Below are 19,406 nucleotides of genomic sequence, written 5' to 3'. Positions count from 1 at the left end.
ACCACCAGGCCAAACCAGCGGCCCTTGACTTGTAACTTTTTGACATTTATTGAGCTCACCTCAGGGGCAATGTAGTCGGGCGTGCCGCAGAAGGTGGTGGTGGTCACCCCGTTCATGATGCCCTCTTTGCACATGCCGAAGTCCGCCAGCTTACAGTGTCCCTCTGCGTCTAACAGGATGTTATCCAGCTTCAGATCCCTGAGAGACAGAGACACAGAAGGAGAGAGAGAGGGAAAGTCAGCACCATCTGGTTTTCACAACAGTTGGTCTCACTGGGAGAAGTTAGCGTGCAATGTAAAAAAAACAAAAACTTGAGAATCTCAGCATAAAGCAATCAAAGTGTGAAACATGTTGTCATACACCTTCTGGTATGTTCTCAGTCAGATCGCCATTAGTTTAATTCCCTTGGTGCCCCTGAACACTTTGAATTAATCAAGTTCCCTGAAGTTTTCTGTCACATATGAGTATAAACATTCACTGATTTAGGAGTTTTCTAAGACAGCAAAGATCAGCTGTGATTGAAAAACCTACCAGCGGGGGGCACTCACCTGTAAATGACGCCATTACGGTGCAGGAACATGAGGGCTGAGGTGACCTCAGCAGCGTAAAAACGAGAGCGAGGCTCATCGAACTTCCTTGATCGCTGTATCTGAAACATCAGGTCTCCTCCGTTCACATACTCCATTACAAAAAACAAACGATCCTGCAGAAACAGAGAGAGGGAGAGGTAAGAGACAGAGAAAATAGAGCAGTGTGTGAGTGTGTTTGTGTGTGATCTGTCAGGCAGTCGTACACGTGTCTGGAAGCAGCAGTACAGTTGGGTGAGGTAGGGGTGTCGGCGAGCGAGGGCCAGGATGCGTTTCTCCGTCATGGTGCAGTCTACGTCGTCGTCCTGCAGGATCACGTCCTTCTTTAAAACTTTGACAGCATAGACATCCTCCGTGCCCTTCAGCTCCGCCAGCATCACCTGGAAAGGTGAGGAAAGATGGAGTAGAGGAGGAACGAAGAAGGGGAAGGGGTTCCGATGCAGAAAAGAGAGAGCGGTGTGATAATAGAAGAGGAACGGAAGAGACAGTTAGCAACTGATGGAACACAAACACTGCAGAAGGTGAGCAAAAAATAAGCATCAAACACAACTTAACTGAGCAACTTTACCACGAGACAGAAAGTGTTAACCAAGTGGTAACATGTGGTGTTAAAAATGAAGTGGAAGTGTTAAAAACTGCAGTTTCTCGAGTGTCCACTTGAGGCTGGCTCCAAAAGCCAAAGAAATCTCAATAACACAATTAAATGTCCTTTTTTAAAAGCAGCTGGACACATATTTACACCCTGGTACAAAAAACTGTTCCAGGCTGAGAGGTGGTTTGACTCAGGTTTTATTACAGTAAGGCTCAGAGTTAAACATTATTAGGGACACAGCTGATATGACTGACTGGTGGCTGAATCATAGACTGTAAAAAATATGGACGTAGTATCCGTGACGTCACCCATCTGTTTCTGAAGAGCTGTTTTGAGACCAATCGGCTGCGGCAGCCATATTGCTTCTGTCGAGCCAGTGTGACGTAAAGAGGCGGGCTTTGAGCCTCCTAGCCAACAGCTGCAGTGTTCCCACAGGCAGCTGTGCCTCTGATTGGAGGACTAGTAATCTCAATATCTTCGAACTTGCCGAATTACAAAAAAATTCACCCCCCTCACAGTGAGAGGACATCGAGAAATTAGCTATTCAGACTACACTCATCTTTTGTACCAGGCTGTAAACATGTTTATTTCTGCTGCAAAGATCGTCTTTTCCCCATTCATGTGTATGTGACTTCCGGTACTTCCGGAGCCAGCCTCAAGCGGATCCTCTATGAACTGCAGCTTTTAACACTTCCGCATTGACTCATATTTTTAGACCGGAGGTTGCCGCTTGGGCTGAATCCTAGAAAGCTGCAGGCCAGTCTCAACTGCACCTCTTGTGCAAAATTATCAAATCATGTTATGTCTGTGGAGGTGGTTGTTGTGTGTGACTGATGTACCTTTCATGTTGTTGTATTTTTTCAGCTGTGCTGTACCACAAATTGCCTATTGGAGGACATTCAAGTTTTCTAATCTAATCTCTGCCTGTTTCTATGTTGCTTCTATATCAGTATTTCCAACGTGGTGATCAGCGTTGTGCCAGTTCACACTGAAAATGAACTAGTTCATGTTCATTTTCTTTAGCTGCACCTATATTCTTTTTCAGTAGAGCTTCAGTCCCCAGTCCTCAATCACTGACATTTTCTAAACTACATGAATAACTGTATTGTACTATTGAATCAAAGGCAGATTACAAGTGCAAAAGCCTGATTTGTTCATAAAACTCCTTCAAATGTTCACAGCAGCTGCTTCACAGGTACCGCTTACTACATCTGGACTGCTAGATGCATAAGTCATGCAGAGTGCGCATTGTGCACTGTAAGTCTAACTTCGGCTACAGCGAACACAGCACTTGGGTTGCAAACTGAGCAGTTCAGCGTGACCTCAGAGTGACATAACTGACACTGTGTCCATGTTTTACACAGTCTTTGGTTTTGACAGATCTTTTCTTTCTGTGTTCAATCAGCACCGATTGATTCTCTGATATAATTCTAAAACTCCATGTCAAGATCTCAGTTTGGTTAAAAGACGCTGTTGCAGTTCAGAGGTGTAAACTTCAGCTGCACATTTGAATGTGTGGAAGAAGAGACATTATTTCTGTCTGTTTCCAAGTAGAGGTGTGTTACAGTTTTTTCTTTGAGACGTCTATTTCGGTGTGCAGCTTGTAATGTTGACATTAAAGTGTAAAAACAGCTGCCCCTGGTTTATTTTGTTGACTAATATTCTCTATCATCACTTCATTAATTGATGATTATAAATAAAAGAACCAGGTATCTGGAGTGTTCCAATTAAGACCAAAATGAGAAGTAAACAAACAAACATCTCCTCTGTGTGGTCGCACCTTGCCAAAGCTGCCTTTCCCGAGAACCTTGATGAAGTTGAAGTCCTTGAGGGTCCTCCTCTGGATCTGCCCGTTCTCCCTGCCCGCCGAGGAAGAGGATGTGGAGGAAGAGGAGGTTGTGGAGGAGGAGGAAGAGGAGGAAGAGGAGGAGTGCTGTGGTCCCTGCTGGTCGAGTGACAGCGCGTGCTGCAGGCGGTCTAACTCTGCCAAGTCTGTGGGCGTCATCGGAAAGCAGATCAGACTTTTAGTAAAAACAGGCTGACTGTCCTTTTTACAGTTTGTGATGATTTTAGAAATGTTGCTCATTTTTTGTTGCTGATTACTTTTACATAAACTTTAAAAAATGATGAGCACGTCCTCAGTGAAGTGTGAGATGACTCAATTAAAAGTATCTGCGATCAGGGTGATTAAAAAGCAGCAGTGACCGCTGTTTTTGTCATCAGCGTTTTGCTTGATAAAGACAAATGGGATTTCTTCCACACAGAGAAAGTTAACTTTTGTTTCTCAGCTTGCAAAGTGTGAGAGGACGATGACTAACTGTGACAACCAAATGGTGGTGGGCGGTGGGAGATAAGATGAGTTTAGCCTTACATATACAAACACAACAACACATCTAACAAGTTCGTTTTTAAAAGGAGCAACAATATTTTTCCTGAAATAGAAGTACGACCTCTTACTGGTAACATTAACACATTAAAACCACACGCTGCGAAGAATTCATCGGATGGGGATTCAAAATGTGCGTCTGTTTGTGTCAAATCTGTGTTTCTGAGGGTGTGTGTGTGTGTGTTGTGTTCAATGTTACCCTGCTGTGAGGGGGAGGTGGGGACAGCTGGCTGGCTGAAGCTGTTCTCCTCAGTCTGAGTGAGCTCAGGAGGAGACTGAGGAATGTCCTGCCCTGGAGTCAACTGGAGAGAGAGAGAGAAAGAGAGAGAGATGACATGACCGTTCTTTGAAGTTGCACTTTTAAAATGTTTGACTTCAGCATTAAGAAAGGGAGTTTAATTTCATTTTAAAGTGTAACTTTAAAATCCTGGTGTCAGGTATCAGTCAGATACTGACTCACCACAAAGCTAGATCAGGCCAATCCACAAGTCAGATCTATTCAACTCACTTCTACACTGTTCTGTGTTAATGGCAACCATGAGCGCATACAACATCATTGGTTAGCCTGGGAATTCTTCTAAGTGGAGAGCTGATGCAGCATGAAGGGAGCTTCCTACAGAGGCTCAGCTGCTTGGATGTATGTCACACTTGTTATGCCAACAACTCTGTAACGCTAATGTTTCAAGGGATGGCGGTATCGTTGCAAAGTATATAAGAACCAGTTTAAACAAGCATCTCAACAATCAATGTGCTAAAGAAAGTGAGTTCTAGCAAACAAGAACAGACGCAGAAATAAAGCAGGTGATGTGAAGACGTAGGAAACTCCCCAGTGATGGTTTGAATGTGTAAAAAAGAACAGAGACAGTCCTTGGATTCACTGTTCTGGATTAGAAACGCCTGCGAGTTGTTAAAAACAAAGGCTTCCTGGGACTAGTTGAATACTTTTCGTGAAAGTGCTCTGCCCGACCTCTACAAGAAAAGGGTGCAAACATTTATCAACGGAGTGAAAGGATGTTTCAGTGATGAGCTTCACCGCAGATATCTGGAGCTCTGACGTTTGTCGGTCGTCACTCTTAAATTTCACAGTACTCCGGTTAGACATGGGTTAAACACCAAACAGTGCAGAGCTACAAGCTACTAACTCCCACAGATCACACCCACCAGTGACTCGATTCAGACTGCCATCGAGGAAATGGTAAACCAGTGGCATTGTGTACAAAGCAGGAAAAGCTTGATGTTGCTAAAACATCATTCCAAGTCTCATCGTCACACTGAGGTATACAAGGTGTAAATTTTTTGATGGTATTGAATCGGATCTGTATTTAAAAAGTTGGATCAGTAAATCACTACCATGTATGAAATGTTCATAGAAAACACACAAAATGAGCCCTCAGGTCAGCTGAAAGAAAACGTGCATGCTCTTCCACATTGAAATCTCTACCTGTCCACCACCAGCGAATAGCTAGCTAGAGAGTGGTGAAATGGACGAGCTAGCTCAGCTTTGTCGGAAGGTGACAAAATCCTCCTACCAGCATCTCTAAAGCTCACTTCTTACCACCTCTCTGTTTAAAAAGTAGAACTCTTTTTACATTCTTACAACTACTGTCAGCGGCGAGTTAGCTTAGCTTAAAATACGACTGGAAACACAGGGTTAAGAGCTAGCCTAGCTATGTAAAATACATGGCATGGCATAATCCCGAACTGTCATTTTAACAGTATAATTTTCCAGCTAATACCAATCTAAGCTAACACCTCTAAGCTAGCTGTGGGCAGGAGCTTCATGTCTACAGAACCACAAAGACAGGAAATATCAAATCAATCTACTTTAAAACTACAAATAGTTTGTCTCTTTTACCTAAAAATCTAATATTAGAAGACATATTATTTCGCTGCAACAACAGGAATGGTAAAGCACCATTAAGTGACGGCCACTTCTGTCTTATTTTCCAACAATATTACAAGCGTTCACATAATATTAGGCTACAGGGCTTCAATAATAACTCTGAAAATAGCTTATTGGACTTCTTGAGTTGTTTTTATTTAAGACTCAGTTTCAGTGAAGTCCTCCTTGTGTGAGTCAAATGTTGAAGTAAATGAAGCACTAAGATTGAAAAGTGCCGCAGAGACTATGCGGGCTGCACTGGGCTCGTGTTTGTGACGCATCTTGCCATAAATCAAACTCAAACTCCAAGGAAAGTTTTCTATTTATTAACAAAACACTCAAAATAATCAAATACCACAAAAAATCTAAAGAAACGATGACAGTGGCGGTCAACAAAAAATATTCAAACCCACTCACCCTCTTTGTATGCCTCCTGCCACACAACTGAACAGGTAAATAAAAGATAAACCCCACACATGAACCCAAAACTGGAAATGAAGTCAACCAAAAAAAGGAAATAATCATGATTAAGAAAATCAACATTACGGCCCCTACAGTAGGACTTGATATCAGTCTACAGTTATCTTTAAGGTACTAGCATGCAGTGTCACAGTGAGAGTAATTCCTTACCTTCCTCCTGCGCTGTGCGGTGTTGGAGATCTTGTCTGGCGTGACTCCGAGGTCAGACAGGACCTTAGCGATACCTCGGGCGTCCACGCCACAGTTTGGAGCTACATTGGTCTCACATCGCCTGTGCACATTCATCTTACACACTGTATGACGACAACAGCACAAGGAGGTGGTTCAGGTTAGAAACAGGCAGGGTTTCTCATTTTTGACAGTTAATTTAATAATGTCCTCATTTTTGTTGGTAAAGCTTTTGTTTGCTGAGTGTTCTGAAATGTCATTCAGATGCTTTTCTTTGTCTCTATGCAGCACTCTGAAGTGCCTCTGTTTATGAAATGTTCTATATAAAACCTCGCCTTGCCTTGTGATGATTTCTTGAGCAGCTGCCTTGTGTAAAAATGAAGCAAATCACAGCTGCTGAAGGCTAAAGCACTATATTTTTATTGCTTGCTTGGTGCAAAAAAAAAAAAAAACAAATAAATGAAAACATAAACTCTAACATTTGATGATCAGCTGGATTAAGCTATGATTTAAAATAATAATACAATTCAAATGCTAACTTAACCCTGCTGTTATGTTCGTTTCTCTGGAACAGCAATAATGTTCTTGGTTCAATTATCCAAAAGTGTCAAAACCCTAAAAAATCCCAATACACATTTTTTAAAATCTACTTTTTAACTCCATTACTAACCATTTAAATCAAGATTTAGTCCATTGGTGTTCTTTAATTCTCACAGATCATGGTTCAATGAGGATAACTCACTTGTTTTTTATTAAAATGAATGTTGAAACCTTTTTAAATGTACATTGGAAATGCCTAAATATAAATACAATAGTTTTACATGACATAGATTTTTGTTTCTTTTATTTTACATTTTGATTTTTTTTTTTTTATGAAGTGAAGTTGATAAATTAACATGAGACACTTCCTCTGTCACATGCTGCCCAGATTTTTATGCTGCATTTAGCTGGTTTGGGAGATATATTGCCTAAAATAGACTTGAAAAAGGGTTAATTTGACCTGCAACATAACAGGAGGGCTAAACAAAAATAATACATTTACAGCCATCACAGGGTAAGGATGCAGGTTTTGTGTGGACTCATTGGAGGAAAATTGAATCTAAAATTATCCAAATCAAATTATTAAAAAGAAAAAACAATAATAATTCTTGCATCTGCTTTAAGAAATCATCACTTGTTCTTTGGCCTGTGGTCTAACATTTAAGAAAGTTTCCTTTTAACTACGTCTTGATTCTTCTTTGACATTCATTATGAAACAACTGTCATGAAAATGTCATTTTTCATTTTATTGTGCCTGAAAGTGCTTTTCTGAAATGAACTGACATTTACTGAAACTTTTTTGTTTACACACTTTGACTTTGAAATCCAGCAACATGTTATTTTAGGCTACAAAAGGAAAAAGACAAAAAAAAAAACACAAGAGCCTCTAAAAATGTATGTATGTATGCTCAATCTGTGATTTCCCACCGCCCCTGAACTCACCTTTGCACTGCAGGCCCTGCCTCATGAGGCCCCACAGCAGGGAGCCGCAGTGGTCGCAGAAGGTGGGGACCTTGTAGTTGTGAATACTGAACTTATGGGGCATGTTAACACTGAACCGCTGTGAACCCACCTACAGAGGGAGACACACACACACACACACACACACACACACACACACACGCCGACACACACACATCTGTGTTACAAAAAGGTCACTGTGGCATTAGCAGAGGAATAATGCATGTGGCTCAAGTGTTAGTACACAGTGTTCACATGTTACCTAAAGGCCCTAAACGTGTCTCTGTCCATTCAGCCAACATTTCATAGTAAAAACATCCTGTATGTGGACTTGAATGTTACTCTGGGAGTGAGTTTACCTCCTCAGGTGTGTCCTCCTGCTTCTTCATCCCGGCACACTTGGTGATGATGAGCTCATGGCAGCGCTTGTGGACGACACACGTACACACTGGAAAGAAGAGCAGCAACATTCACACGATGAATTTTAAGTGTATATTTTAAAGAGGACATGACAAATAGTTTGGATTCAGATAAAGAGAGGGACATTGATTGCAACACTGGCACCAGATTTGAACCCCCTGTGTCTAATAAACACAAAAGAATAAATGTGACAATATCCTCTAATGGCTGTCCGATGCTTTGATGCTGCATGCAGTGATGCATCGATTTGATACACTGATTTAATATCCCAGCCGACACTGACCTTATTAAAGGGGTCTGCTGTCAGCCAAATGGGACTGACCCACATTAAACATCAATATCAAAACTTTTTCATCAAAACAATATTCAAGAGCTCAAAAAACGTGTTGTGTCCCTGGAGCCTCACATACTCAGAGACTAACGATCCTAACTAGTATGATGCAGTGACGTAAACAAAGGTTACATCAGAAGGACAAGAGGGCTGGAATCAGACTCACAGTATGTTGTTGGACGATACCTCGATTTTAAATTACAATAAATCGACTTACACCAATCTAATGAATAACCCTCTAATATCATTAATATCCTCTAACATTAAAGCCATCATATGGGCACCAAAACACACTCAGAAGACTACAATAATCCATGGATCTGAAGAACCTGAATGTACTTTCATTCCTCAGACTGTACTTAAAATAACGTTTTCTAACATGTTTAGAAATGACGGCTACATGAGATCAAAGTGCGGCCAAGGGAACTGAACATCTACACTGGGCAGGGAGCATTAGGCTTTTCTATGCATCTATAGATGATGCATTCAGGTGCAGAATTCAGTGGAGGGCATCTGTGCACTGGCAACAAAACATCCAATTAAATCCACTTAATCAATATAGCATTATCTATATCTATATATATAAGGTAAAATGAATGAATTAATTAAATAATCAAAATAAGACACATGTGAAGACACTAAAAATAATTAAAAACACGTTAAAAACTGTAAAAAAATAAATAAATAAAAAAAAAAAATAAAGGCACTGGCAACAAAACATCCAATTAAATCCACTTAATCAATATAGCATTATTTCTATCTCTATATATAAAGTTAAATAAATCAATCAATTAAAGAATCATAATATACACATAAGAAGACACTAAAAACAATTAAAAACACGTTAAAAAACTGTAAAAAAAAGAATAATAATAAAAGGCAAATAAAAGAACAGACAGAGACAAAAACCACACAACTCTCGTACTGGATTAAAAGCCAAGGAGTAGATGGAGACTTCATTCATATGCTTTGGGGTTGCTCAAAAGCCCAGGAATTCTGGTCCACTATTCATGATTATATTAAAATAATTATTGGCCAGGACATCCATTTTACTCCAGGTTTATATGTCTTAGATGATCCCACTGTGCTGGAAAAATGTAACTCCATCTAAAGCTGAATAGGTCCAAACTGCTCTAATGCTAGGGAGAAAACAGCTGGTCATAAATTGGAAAGCCCACGCTGCTCCTGCACCAGCTCTGTGGTTTATCCAGTTGGGGAACCTAGCGGCTCTAGAAAGACTGTCCTTCAGGTTGACAAACAGGGTAGAGCAGTATCACCAGAAGTGGGGATGCTACCATCACTTCATAGAAAGGTGCTGATTGTGGTGCCAACGGGTTCCAGATGGTAAGGCTGACATTAAAAACTGTCATTCTGTGACTCTGTGGCTGCGTAGTACTCCAATTCAAACTGAACTACAATTACATGTTTGTTTGTTTTCTGTTTAATTATTTAAGTGTTGTTTTAGTCATGCTTCTGTGTCTGTTTGTTGGTTGTAGTTTTGTTTTTTGTTTTTTTGTTTTTGTTTTGTATCTTCATTGTGCTGTTTGGTTGTCATGTACATCCAGATATACCAGAATGTACAAACACAGGAATGATATTTCTTTTTGCCTATCATCCTGCAAAGCCATGTATATTTCTGTATATATTGCTATACCCAAACTGTTTAGTTGTATTTGATTGTCATTCTTGTGTATATGTGTAATTGTTATTGTAAACAACTCAAATAAAATACAAATCATTAAAAAAAAATAATAATAAAAAAACCCCAAGGAGTAAAATAAGTTTTAAGACGGCTCGTTCCATAGTTTTGGTGCCCCTGCCAAGAAGGTACGGTCACCCCTGATTTTCAGCCTGGTCTTAGGGACTACAAGAAGCAGCTGATCAGCAGACCTCAAAGACCTCCAGGAGGTGTGGCCTTGCAGTAGTTGTTGTCCAAATAAAACAGGTGAAAGTGCAGTAAAAAGCATAATAAACTTCAGCCCTAGTTGGTGTTTGATTGGCTGCAGTCTCATTGTAGTAAACTGGATCAAACAGGATTTTTCAGACAGGAAATCAACTGTTAAACAGTGAAGGGGGTCTGCTCTGCATTGGTGGGTTTGTGTCATTTAAGGTACACATGAGACCTAAAAGGATCCAAGAAGTCCAGTTGGGGTAACAGATGAATGCATTTAAAGACTTCGCTGCCAAAACATTACACAACAGAGCTTCCCAGATGGGATTTGAGAACTCTGGAAAGTTATCACGGCACCAGCTATCTAATCTCATGATGCAGGGTAAACCGCAGAAATGCAACATTCCCTTTACAAAAACGTACACCAGGAATCTATTCTCACACGTGTTGTTTTTGTCATTGCAGCATCGCATTAAAATGAATAAAACTGAGACGGTGTAATGAGTAAAATTAAAATCCTACTATTTAACACACCCAGAAACAAAATGCATAAACCAGGGGTGTCAAACTCATTTCAGTGGCCACATACAGCCTGAGTTGATCTCAAGTGGGCCGGACCAGTAAAATTACAACATAATATCCCTATAAATAACGACAACTCCAAATGTTTCCCTTTGTTTTAGTGCAAAAAAGCACAAGTACATTCTGTAAATGTTCACATTTAATGAACTATCTTTTTACATAAACTGCTGTTTATGGGGACTGAAACCTGCTGTGAACAAACCAAGCACACAGGTTTCCCAGTCACCTGACACAGTAGTGCTAGTGATAGGAGTGAAGAAGTGCACCTATGACGCACCCACATGTATGGTAAGCACATGCATGATATGAGTCTCCTTTCGAAAAATAGTGGATTCACTGCTTCTACATACGTACACTTTACTGTTGATTGGATTTTGAAGAGCTCTAAATAGTATATATAAATATAATTTTCCCCCCTCATAGAATAAAAGTCCTGGAGCGCCATTCACGTGCACTCTGTCATCCGTTTGATTGTACGGGCCCCCTAGAGCAGGGGTTCTCAAACTTTTTGGAGCCAGGGACCCCTTACAGGTGAGAACTTTTTCCAAGGACCCCCTCATAATTGTAACATAGATTAAGCACATGCTTACTACCATTTGCACTCTTAGATGCCCTTGGAACTATTTGTATTGGAAAACATATCAATCTAAATACTTCAAACCTGTTCCATAGTGATAAACAGATAGCATTTTAATTTAAATCATGTAAATACCACTTGTATACTTTAAAACCGAGGGTCATTTCATTTCTTGTGGACTCAACATGACAGCATTTATACTTTTCAAGTAATTGATCTTAAACGCTTTCAGAAAATTAACAGTAGCAAGACTGGTGTATCCCTTCGAGCCACCAAATGGTATCCTAACAATGGTATATGCTGTTTTTAATGACACAGCACAATTTTATAATTTATTAGAAATGTAATTTAAATATTTCACAGACCCTCACGCTATGGTTCATAGACCCCCAGGGGTCCCAGGACCCCACTTTGAGAACCACTGCCCTAGATGACAAATCTGAAATAGCAATTACTTTTATTGAAAAATTGCAGTAACTGTCTTCACTGCAATTTTTCACTTGACGAAGTCATCCCGCGGGCTGGATTGGAACCTCTAGCGGGCCGGTTTTGGCCCGCAAGCCGTATGTTTGACACCCCTGGCATAAACACTTCTTCCTGCTTCTGCACTGCCTGTGCAGAACTTAGCAGAATCATTCAATATGAGTGTGAGTTCTTAAGAGCCGGGGTACTAGTTTCTCATGCAGCTCAAAGAGTCAAAAATCAGATGTTTACCTCTACTTACAAGAGAGACACCTGTCTCAGACGATTATGTATGTCTGGGGCAACAAATCAACTTATTGATTTAGAAAGTACATGGATTAGCAAGATGTGCAGCTGCCCGTCACAGAAGAAAGGCTTGACCACAGAGCAAGCTGCAGCCATCAATCAATCAATTCTTATTTATGCAACACGAATCACAACAAAGCTATCTCCTGTCACACCTCATACAACAGCAGGTCTGTGATGTGTTCCTTACATCACTCCTAAGTTCATGTAACGTGAGCGAGTGTCAGAGACGAAACCATCATGACCCATTCATTGTTTCTTATTTGAGTGTCTTCAGTGAGGTGAGCCATGCAGCACCAAACAAAGCACCATGCTGTTTCTATTGTTGTTGTTTACATTAAAGGCCATAATTGAGACCCTTTCATTCATTCTTTGTCCCACATCACTGAAAAATACATCCGTCTGTGCTTTCCTTCCCTGCATGTGAGGTAATATAATGGACTATACCCACATCATAAATAGAACATCTTAGGAGTACTTGCTAAATTTGTAATTTTGAGTAAAAACAAACCCTGTATTATTCAGTATTACTTGTTATTGTTGGATGCAGCTCTGTTTTAGTGGGTGGTTGGAGTACTGTAGTTTATCTTTGGCTCTGGCTGATGGTGGCTCGAGACCAAATCACAGCTGTCATTCAGCAGCATGTAATCCCTCCTGTGTTCTGGTGCTTTAATAAAACACGATGTGCGGAGTTACTTGAGAAATTGGAAGCCGACAGTGAAAAGTACTCACCCTGACACTGGTATCCCTGCTTCCCCAGCACGCCCCTATCGGATCACACACACACACACACAGACGGAGAGAGAGAGGGAAAGAGAGAGGTGTCAGCATTTCCGACAAGCTGGTTTGAACATAAACTGAAAAGGATGTTAGTATATTTATGCGTGTGTGTGAATGTTTCCTACCAGATAAAGTCTCTGCAGTGTGAGCAGTAGGTGGGTTGTCTCAGGTAGGTAGCCATGAACTTGTGTCCATTGACTTGATGGACACGTCTTCTGACGGCGCCCTGTCGCCGGCGAGGACCGATCCTCTCTCGAAACACTCGCTCTTCATTGTCGTTGGTTCCCGAAGCTGTAGAGTAAAAAAAGAAGAATAGGATATCTTTAATGTTGTTTTAGCATGTATTATGACATTAAATGCAATTTAAATTCAGTGCAAAAAGTTAAAAGGTGATAAAAGTAAAAGCTTGAAAACCCACACAGACATCAACATTCAACAGTTACTGCACAAAGCCCTTAAGGTGAGGTATCCCAGTTTGATTTTGCATATGAATGAATTATGATTTGGCAGCATCTAAAACATTGATGGCTGTGGGCTGGAAACAGTTTTTCAGTCTGTTTGTTCTTGTTTTCATGCACCTGCATCATCTGCCTGATGGCAGCAGCTCAAACAGACTGTGGCCAGAGCGCAATGAGTCCTTCAATATGTTTTGAGATTTCCTGAGGCAGCGGGAACTCTGAAGTTCTTCCAATGAGAGGAGAGAGCAGCCTATGACTTTCTGGACGACCTTTATGACCCCCCTGGAGCGCTTTCCTCAAGTTCATCAATGAATATTAATCATTAGGTGACATAACTCTCATGCTAATAAGCATTACTAGAGCAAAGTTTGTGTCCGGTGTGCATATATGTGTCCAGTGTGTTCATATGTGTTCGGTGTGTGTTCTGTGTGTTCGGTGTGTGTTCTGTGTGTTTTATATGTGTCCAGTGTGTTCATATGTGTCCGGTGTGTATATAAGTGGGATGAGGTGCACCATTGCTGTGAGGCTGGGTGGATGTTTATTGTTTATTGTGTTCATACATGTATTCCTGTACAGACAGTGGCAACAAATCTCCTATTAAGGACAAATAAAGATCTATCTATCTATCTATCTATCTATCTATCTATCTATCTATCTATCTATCTATCTATCTATCTATCTATCTATCTATCTATCTATCTATCAAAGTCTGAACTGATCATAACGGGTTGTATTGCAGGAACCAGTCTCATTCTGCACAACTGTGAAGGCTCTCATAAACCAGAGTTCACAGAGTGGCGTTAACTCATGACAGAAGCTGCTGCCTTTGAAAACATGACCACCAGACTAAAAGATGTCCAAACAAAACCAGGCAAACATGGAAAACCTTTAAGGCTTCTAACAGAGGTGTAACATCAGAGAGGACAAAGAGGACATGCAGAGGACTGTTTTTGTGTTGTTGAATTTCTTTTCTGTTTTTTTTTGTAGCTTACAGCATTTCATTTGTTTAGGTAAACACACAAGACTTTGTTGTTGTTTTTTATCTTTGTTTAAGCGAACAAAATGCTTTTGACTGTTTAGTTTAGTTTTTTTGGTTACTTTTGCAAAAGATCAGAGCCTTGGTGCAGATAAAGGTATATAAATAGGAGATATCAGGGTGTATATATAATGTTTCATTTTTATTACGCTGCTGTGTTTTATGTTTGACATCCCCGTTTCTTCTGTATTTATTTATTTATTTATATATTAATGTATCTATTTTTGAATCTAAGTAATTATTTCTTCATTCATTTATTTATGTATGTATGTATTTATTTATCTATTTATTTATTTGTTTTTACTAATCAATTTATTTATTCATGTATTTGTTTATCCATTTATTTATCTATGTATTTGTTCATTTATTTATTTATGTATTTAATTATCCATTTATTTATCTATGTATTAGTTCATGCATCTATTTATCTATGTATTAGTTCATGCATCTATTTATCTATCTATGTGTCTATGTATCTATATGTTTATTTATTAGTTTATTTATTTATCTAGGTATATATGTCTTTATTTATTTATCTATGTATTTTTTTCTTAAGTATTTGTTTATCCATGTATTTATTTATCTATGTATTCATTTATTTATCTATGTATTCATTTATTTATCTATGTATTCATTTATTTATCTATGTATTCATTTATTTATCTATGTATTCATTTATTTATCTATGTATTCATTCATTTATTCATTTATTTATTTATGTATTTAATTATCAATTTATTTATATATCTATATATTCATTTATGTATCTATTAATTTATCTATGTATCTATGTATTTATGTATTTATTAGTTTATTTATTTATCTAGGTATCTATGTCTTTATTTCTTAATTAATTTATTTATTTATGGGGGTGGTCCCTCCCCTTTTCCTTTCTCTCAATTGTCTACTGATTGTAAATCTTCATCATGTCTTCATCATCACTGCCTGTATGCATGAGTCAATGTGATAAAATAAACAGAAGCTTATATTTCAATAAATAAATAAATAAAAACTCAAAGAGTGAAGTGTGGGAAAGAAGACGTTTTTGTGTGTTTCTGAGTCACTTTTCGATGAGTCTTCACACATAAAAGTGCCTAAAATGTTCCTTACGCACGTTGTTTGCACTTCCTGAGATGCTTTGTACAAATAAGGATCAACTGCATCATGTTGCTCAAGATGTTTAATCATTCAACGGCCTCTCATCTTCCTCTCCCCCCCTCCTTTCCTCTTCCTTGCAAACGCCCCACACCTACCAGAGGCCTGCGCATACGTACATGTGCCCGCTATTTATACTTCCGTGTGTGGGCACTTAAACGAAGGACAGCATATTAAAATACTCCTCCTCCTCAGCCAGCAACATCCAAGCAAGCAGTCGTTCCCTTTCCTCTCTCGCATCTCCCCGGAAACAAAAATGCTTTCCGAGGGTAACCTTAAGACAAGAGAACCACCTCCACTCACCGCCCACACACACACACGCACACGCACACACACACACACGCACACGGACACGGACACGCACACGCACGCACACGCGCACACAGTTTTCTCTGTGCTCCTGTCCTAGTTTGCTTCTCTTTCACTTTCCCTCCATCGCTCTCTGGGGTGCGCTGTACATGTGGTTACTGCTGAGCCTCTCAAGAGTTCGATTACAGACAGGCTGTCTAGGGAATATGTGTGTGTGTGTGTGTGTGTGTGTGTGTGTGTGTGTGTGTGTGTGTGTGTGTGTGTGTGTGTGTGTGTAGAGGTATATAGGAGTGAAAGTGTGTCTCTCTGTAGCTGTGATGGTGTTGGTGAGAGTAGGGAGAGACAGCTTAACGGGCCATTATTGGGATCACTTTGTTTTACATAATACATCATCCATCTGTCCAGGACTCATACACGCACACACACGCACATACATCACACACTCGCAGATAAGAAAGGATGCTGGTCATGCTGAAGGACATACTGGGAAGCGAGAGTCCAACAAACACACACGTACGGACAGACGGAAGATTCAGAATTGGACTCCTACATGTCAGAGAGCAGCTGACGGCGAGGACAGAAATGAACTACAGATGGTGATATCAACAAATCTGACTTGATGAATAAAACTACAAACATGGCAGTTATCCATCAGCTTCTGAAATAATGAGAGATAGGAAACAGAGAGTGCAAATTAGCTAAATCTCACAGTTCCTTTGTCTCTCTGCTGTTCTCAATGTTGAACAAAACACCAGTGTTTGCAGCATGTCCCCCCCTGAATCTGTGATAAATCCAAAAAGCCTGCATCGGCTCTAATTGGTCTTGTGTATATGTCAGCACTTTTTGAAAGGTGTTGGACTTTTTTTTATTTTTAAGTTACATTTTTGGGCATTTTTTGTGGAGAGACAGGAAATGCTGGGAGGAGAGAGAGCGGGGGAAGACATGCAGCAAATGGTCCAGGCCAGGAGTCTAACAAGCGGCCGCTGCGATGAGGACTGTAGCCTCTGTAAACGGGGTGCGTGCTTAAACCGCTAGGCCACTGGTGCCCTGAAAGGAGTGGGACTTTTAGTGTTAAAGATTACAGACCTGTCTTCTCTTCTAATCCATCATCTAAATATAAATGGCAGCACTCATGCACCTTAGTATTGGCACCATCTTCTAAATGTTCTATTTCTAAATAAGAAACACACTGCAAAAACTCAAAATCTTGTCTCATTTTTAGTCAAAATGTCTTATCCCACTTGATTTTAGATAAATTTACTTTACAAGTAACATTTGAGCAAGGTAGAGGGACTTGTTTTAAGACATCTTAAATATCTTGATAAGTCAAACAATCTTGAAATGATCTTGTTTTGAGTTGTAATTTAGAAGAAACAAGGTTATTTTACATTTCATACAATTTTCAAGCTGAGGTCTTATTTGTAGAAGACAGATAATCTTGATTTAAGACAAAGCCTTTACTTGATTTAAGTAAATGCATTTTATTGGAGAATCTATCAGAAAACAGCTAAATTGATGAAAGAAAGAAAGAAAGAAAGAAAGAAAGAAAGAAAGAAAGACAAGTTGTTTGTTTTAAGGGTGTGTTACAGTTTTCAGGCACTGTTTCTTCTGAATCAGATAAAAATATTCATCCTCAAACTACATGCACACAATGAAACACCTACTTTTGAGCACAGCTGGCTTATCCTAAAAACAACATGACTGAATATTAGTATATCCAGCTCACTATGAGAAGACATTATATATCAAAATGCTCAAATTAAACTTTGTAAGCTTATTTCAAGTCTGAGGCCATGGTTCTCTGCCGGAAAACGGTGGATTGCTCTCTCTCGGTGTGGAGTGAGACTTTGCTCCAAGTGGGGGAGTTTAAGTATCTCGGGGTCTTGTTCGCGAGTGGGGGTAAAATGGAGCGTGAGATCCACAGGCTGATTGGTGCGGTGTCAGCAGTGATGCGGACGTTGTATTGGACCATTGTGGTGAAGAGGGAGCTGAGCCGGAAGGTAAAGCTTTCGATTTACCAGTCGGTCTACGTTCCAACCCTCACCTATGGTCATGAGCTGTGGGTCATGACCGAAAGGATAAGATCGCGGATACAAGTGGTTGAAATGAGTTTCCTGCGAAGGGTGTCTGGGCTCGGCCTTAGAGATAGGGTCAGGAGCTCGGACATCCGGAGGGAGCTCGGAGTAGAGCCGCTGCTCCTCCGCGTCGAAAGGAGTCAGCTGAGGTGGTTCGGGCATCTGATAAGGATGCCTCCCGGACGCCTCCCTTTAGAGGTGTTCCGGGCACGTCCAACTGGGAGAAGGCCCCGGGGTAGACCCAGAACGCGGTGGAGGGATTATATCTCCCGCCTGGTCTTGGAACACCTCGGGATTCCCCAGGAGGAGCTGGAAAGTGTCGCCAGGGAGAGGGATGTCTGGGTCAATTTGCTTGGACTGCTACCCCCGCGACCCGACCCCGGATAAGCGGAAGAAAATGGATGGATGGATGGATGGAAGCTTATTTCAAATACAAGATGGTCTTAAACCTAGAGAAGTGTCGCTATAATACAACTCAAATTAAGGTGAATACATCTCAAATGAAGAAGTTGACATGAAATCTATTAGTGCAAAAATCTTTTTCGAGTTAAAAAATAATAATTATAAATATTCCTGTCTTATTCTGAGACACTAAGATTTTAAATACTTAAATATTGCTTAAAATTTGTTTTCCCTGCTAATTTTAAGATCACAGTTTTCTATATATTACGTCTCATTTTAAGAAATCTTACCAAGATTGTTTTGCTTATTTCAAGGCAAAAGTACCTTGAAATATTTTTCTTGTTTTTGGATGGGCATTTTAGGTGGGTCTCTTTTTGCTTCCTTGTGTCCATCAAGTGTGCCTGACTTGAGGGGAACAGCATTTCCTTCCTATGTTTGATGAGTGTATATTTTATATTTAGAAATAAATGGATCTTTGAATCCTAATCAACATTTTTGTACCAAAGATTTTGGAAAAAGTAAAACAGACTCGCTGATGATTTCTGTCTGTGAACAGCCTGACACAGCACCTTCTCACCTCGGCTCTGCCTTCCTTCATACAAATGGAAGAGTAAAGGGAGGTAGAGCGTAGAGTTTAACCCAGTAGGGGTGAGCTTCTCTCCCTGGCTCTTACATCTCTTTAAAGACACTTTCTCTGCGTCCCTTCTCTTGTTCTTCATGAGAATGAAGGAGTAGAGGAAGGTAGAGCGTCCAGTCTAACCTGACAAGGGTTAGGCTGGATGCTAACAGGTTTCTCTCTCCAGCTCTGCCTTCCGTGTTCTCTCTCTCAGTGTACTTTTCTCTCTGTTATATCTCTTTTCTTCTTTATTTTGGAGTGTGGATATAGTGGGAGGTGTGAGCTAGCATGGAGGGGGTTGGTTCCGCTGAGATTCCTCAAGGTGTCGTGGGCTTAACTTGAAGAAACACCAGGAAAGAAAAGGTGCCCACTTGATAACCCGGGTGATGTACAGGCTCCCGCTGCCCATGT

At 40.2% G+C, this 19,406-nt stretch overlaps 1 protein-coding gene across 2 annotated transcripts in view; it reads right to left on the bottom strand.

Moving 5' to 3' along the window:
* The window catches only part of prkcea (protein kinase C, epsilon a), a 69,482-nt gene that overhangs the window by 9,696 nt on the left and 40,380 nt on the right, over positions 1-19,406 (bottom strand). The window contains exons 3-12 of one of the 2 annotated variants that reach the window (XM_034708521.1): positions 13,070-13,235; positions 12,897-12,931; positions 7,955-8,043; positions 7,578-7,707; positions 6,078-6,220; positions 3,765-3,867; positions 2,960-3,171; positions 794-967; positions 549-703; positions 60-198 (exon numbers count right to left, since the gene is read on the bottom strand). In XM_034708521.1, the coding sequence (XP_034564412.1) occupies positions 60-198; positions 549-703; positions 794-967; positions 2,960-3,171; positions 3,765-3,867; positions 6,078-6,220; positions 7,578-7,707; positions 7,955-8,043; positions 12,897-12,931; positions 13,070-13,235 (1,346 nt within the window). Of the gene's footprint in view, positions 1-59; positions 199-548; positions 968-2,959; positions 3,172-3,764; positions 3,868-6,077; positions 6,221-7,577; positions 7,708-7,954; positions 8,044-12,896; positions 12,932-13,069; positions 13,236-19,406 lie in introns of both variants that reach the window. The other variant, XM_034708520.1, reaches the window with a different exon arrangement.

This window comes from Notolabrus celidotus, chromosome 18 (genome assembly GCF_009762535.1).
Source record: "Notolabrus celidotus isolate fNotCel1 chromosome 18, fNotCel1.pri, whole genome shotgun sequence".
NCBI classification, from domain to species: domain Eukaryota; kingdom Metazoa; phylum Chordata; class Actinopteri; order Labriformes; family Labridae; genus Notolabrus; species Notolabrus celidotus.
This window is presented reverse-complemented; position numbering and strand designations above follow the sequence as displayed.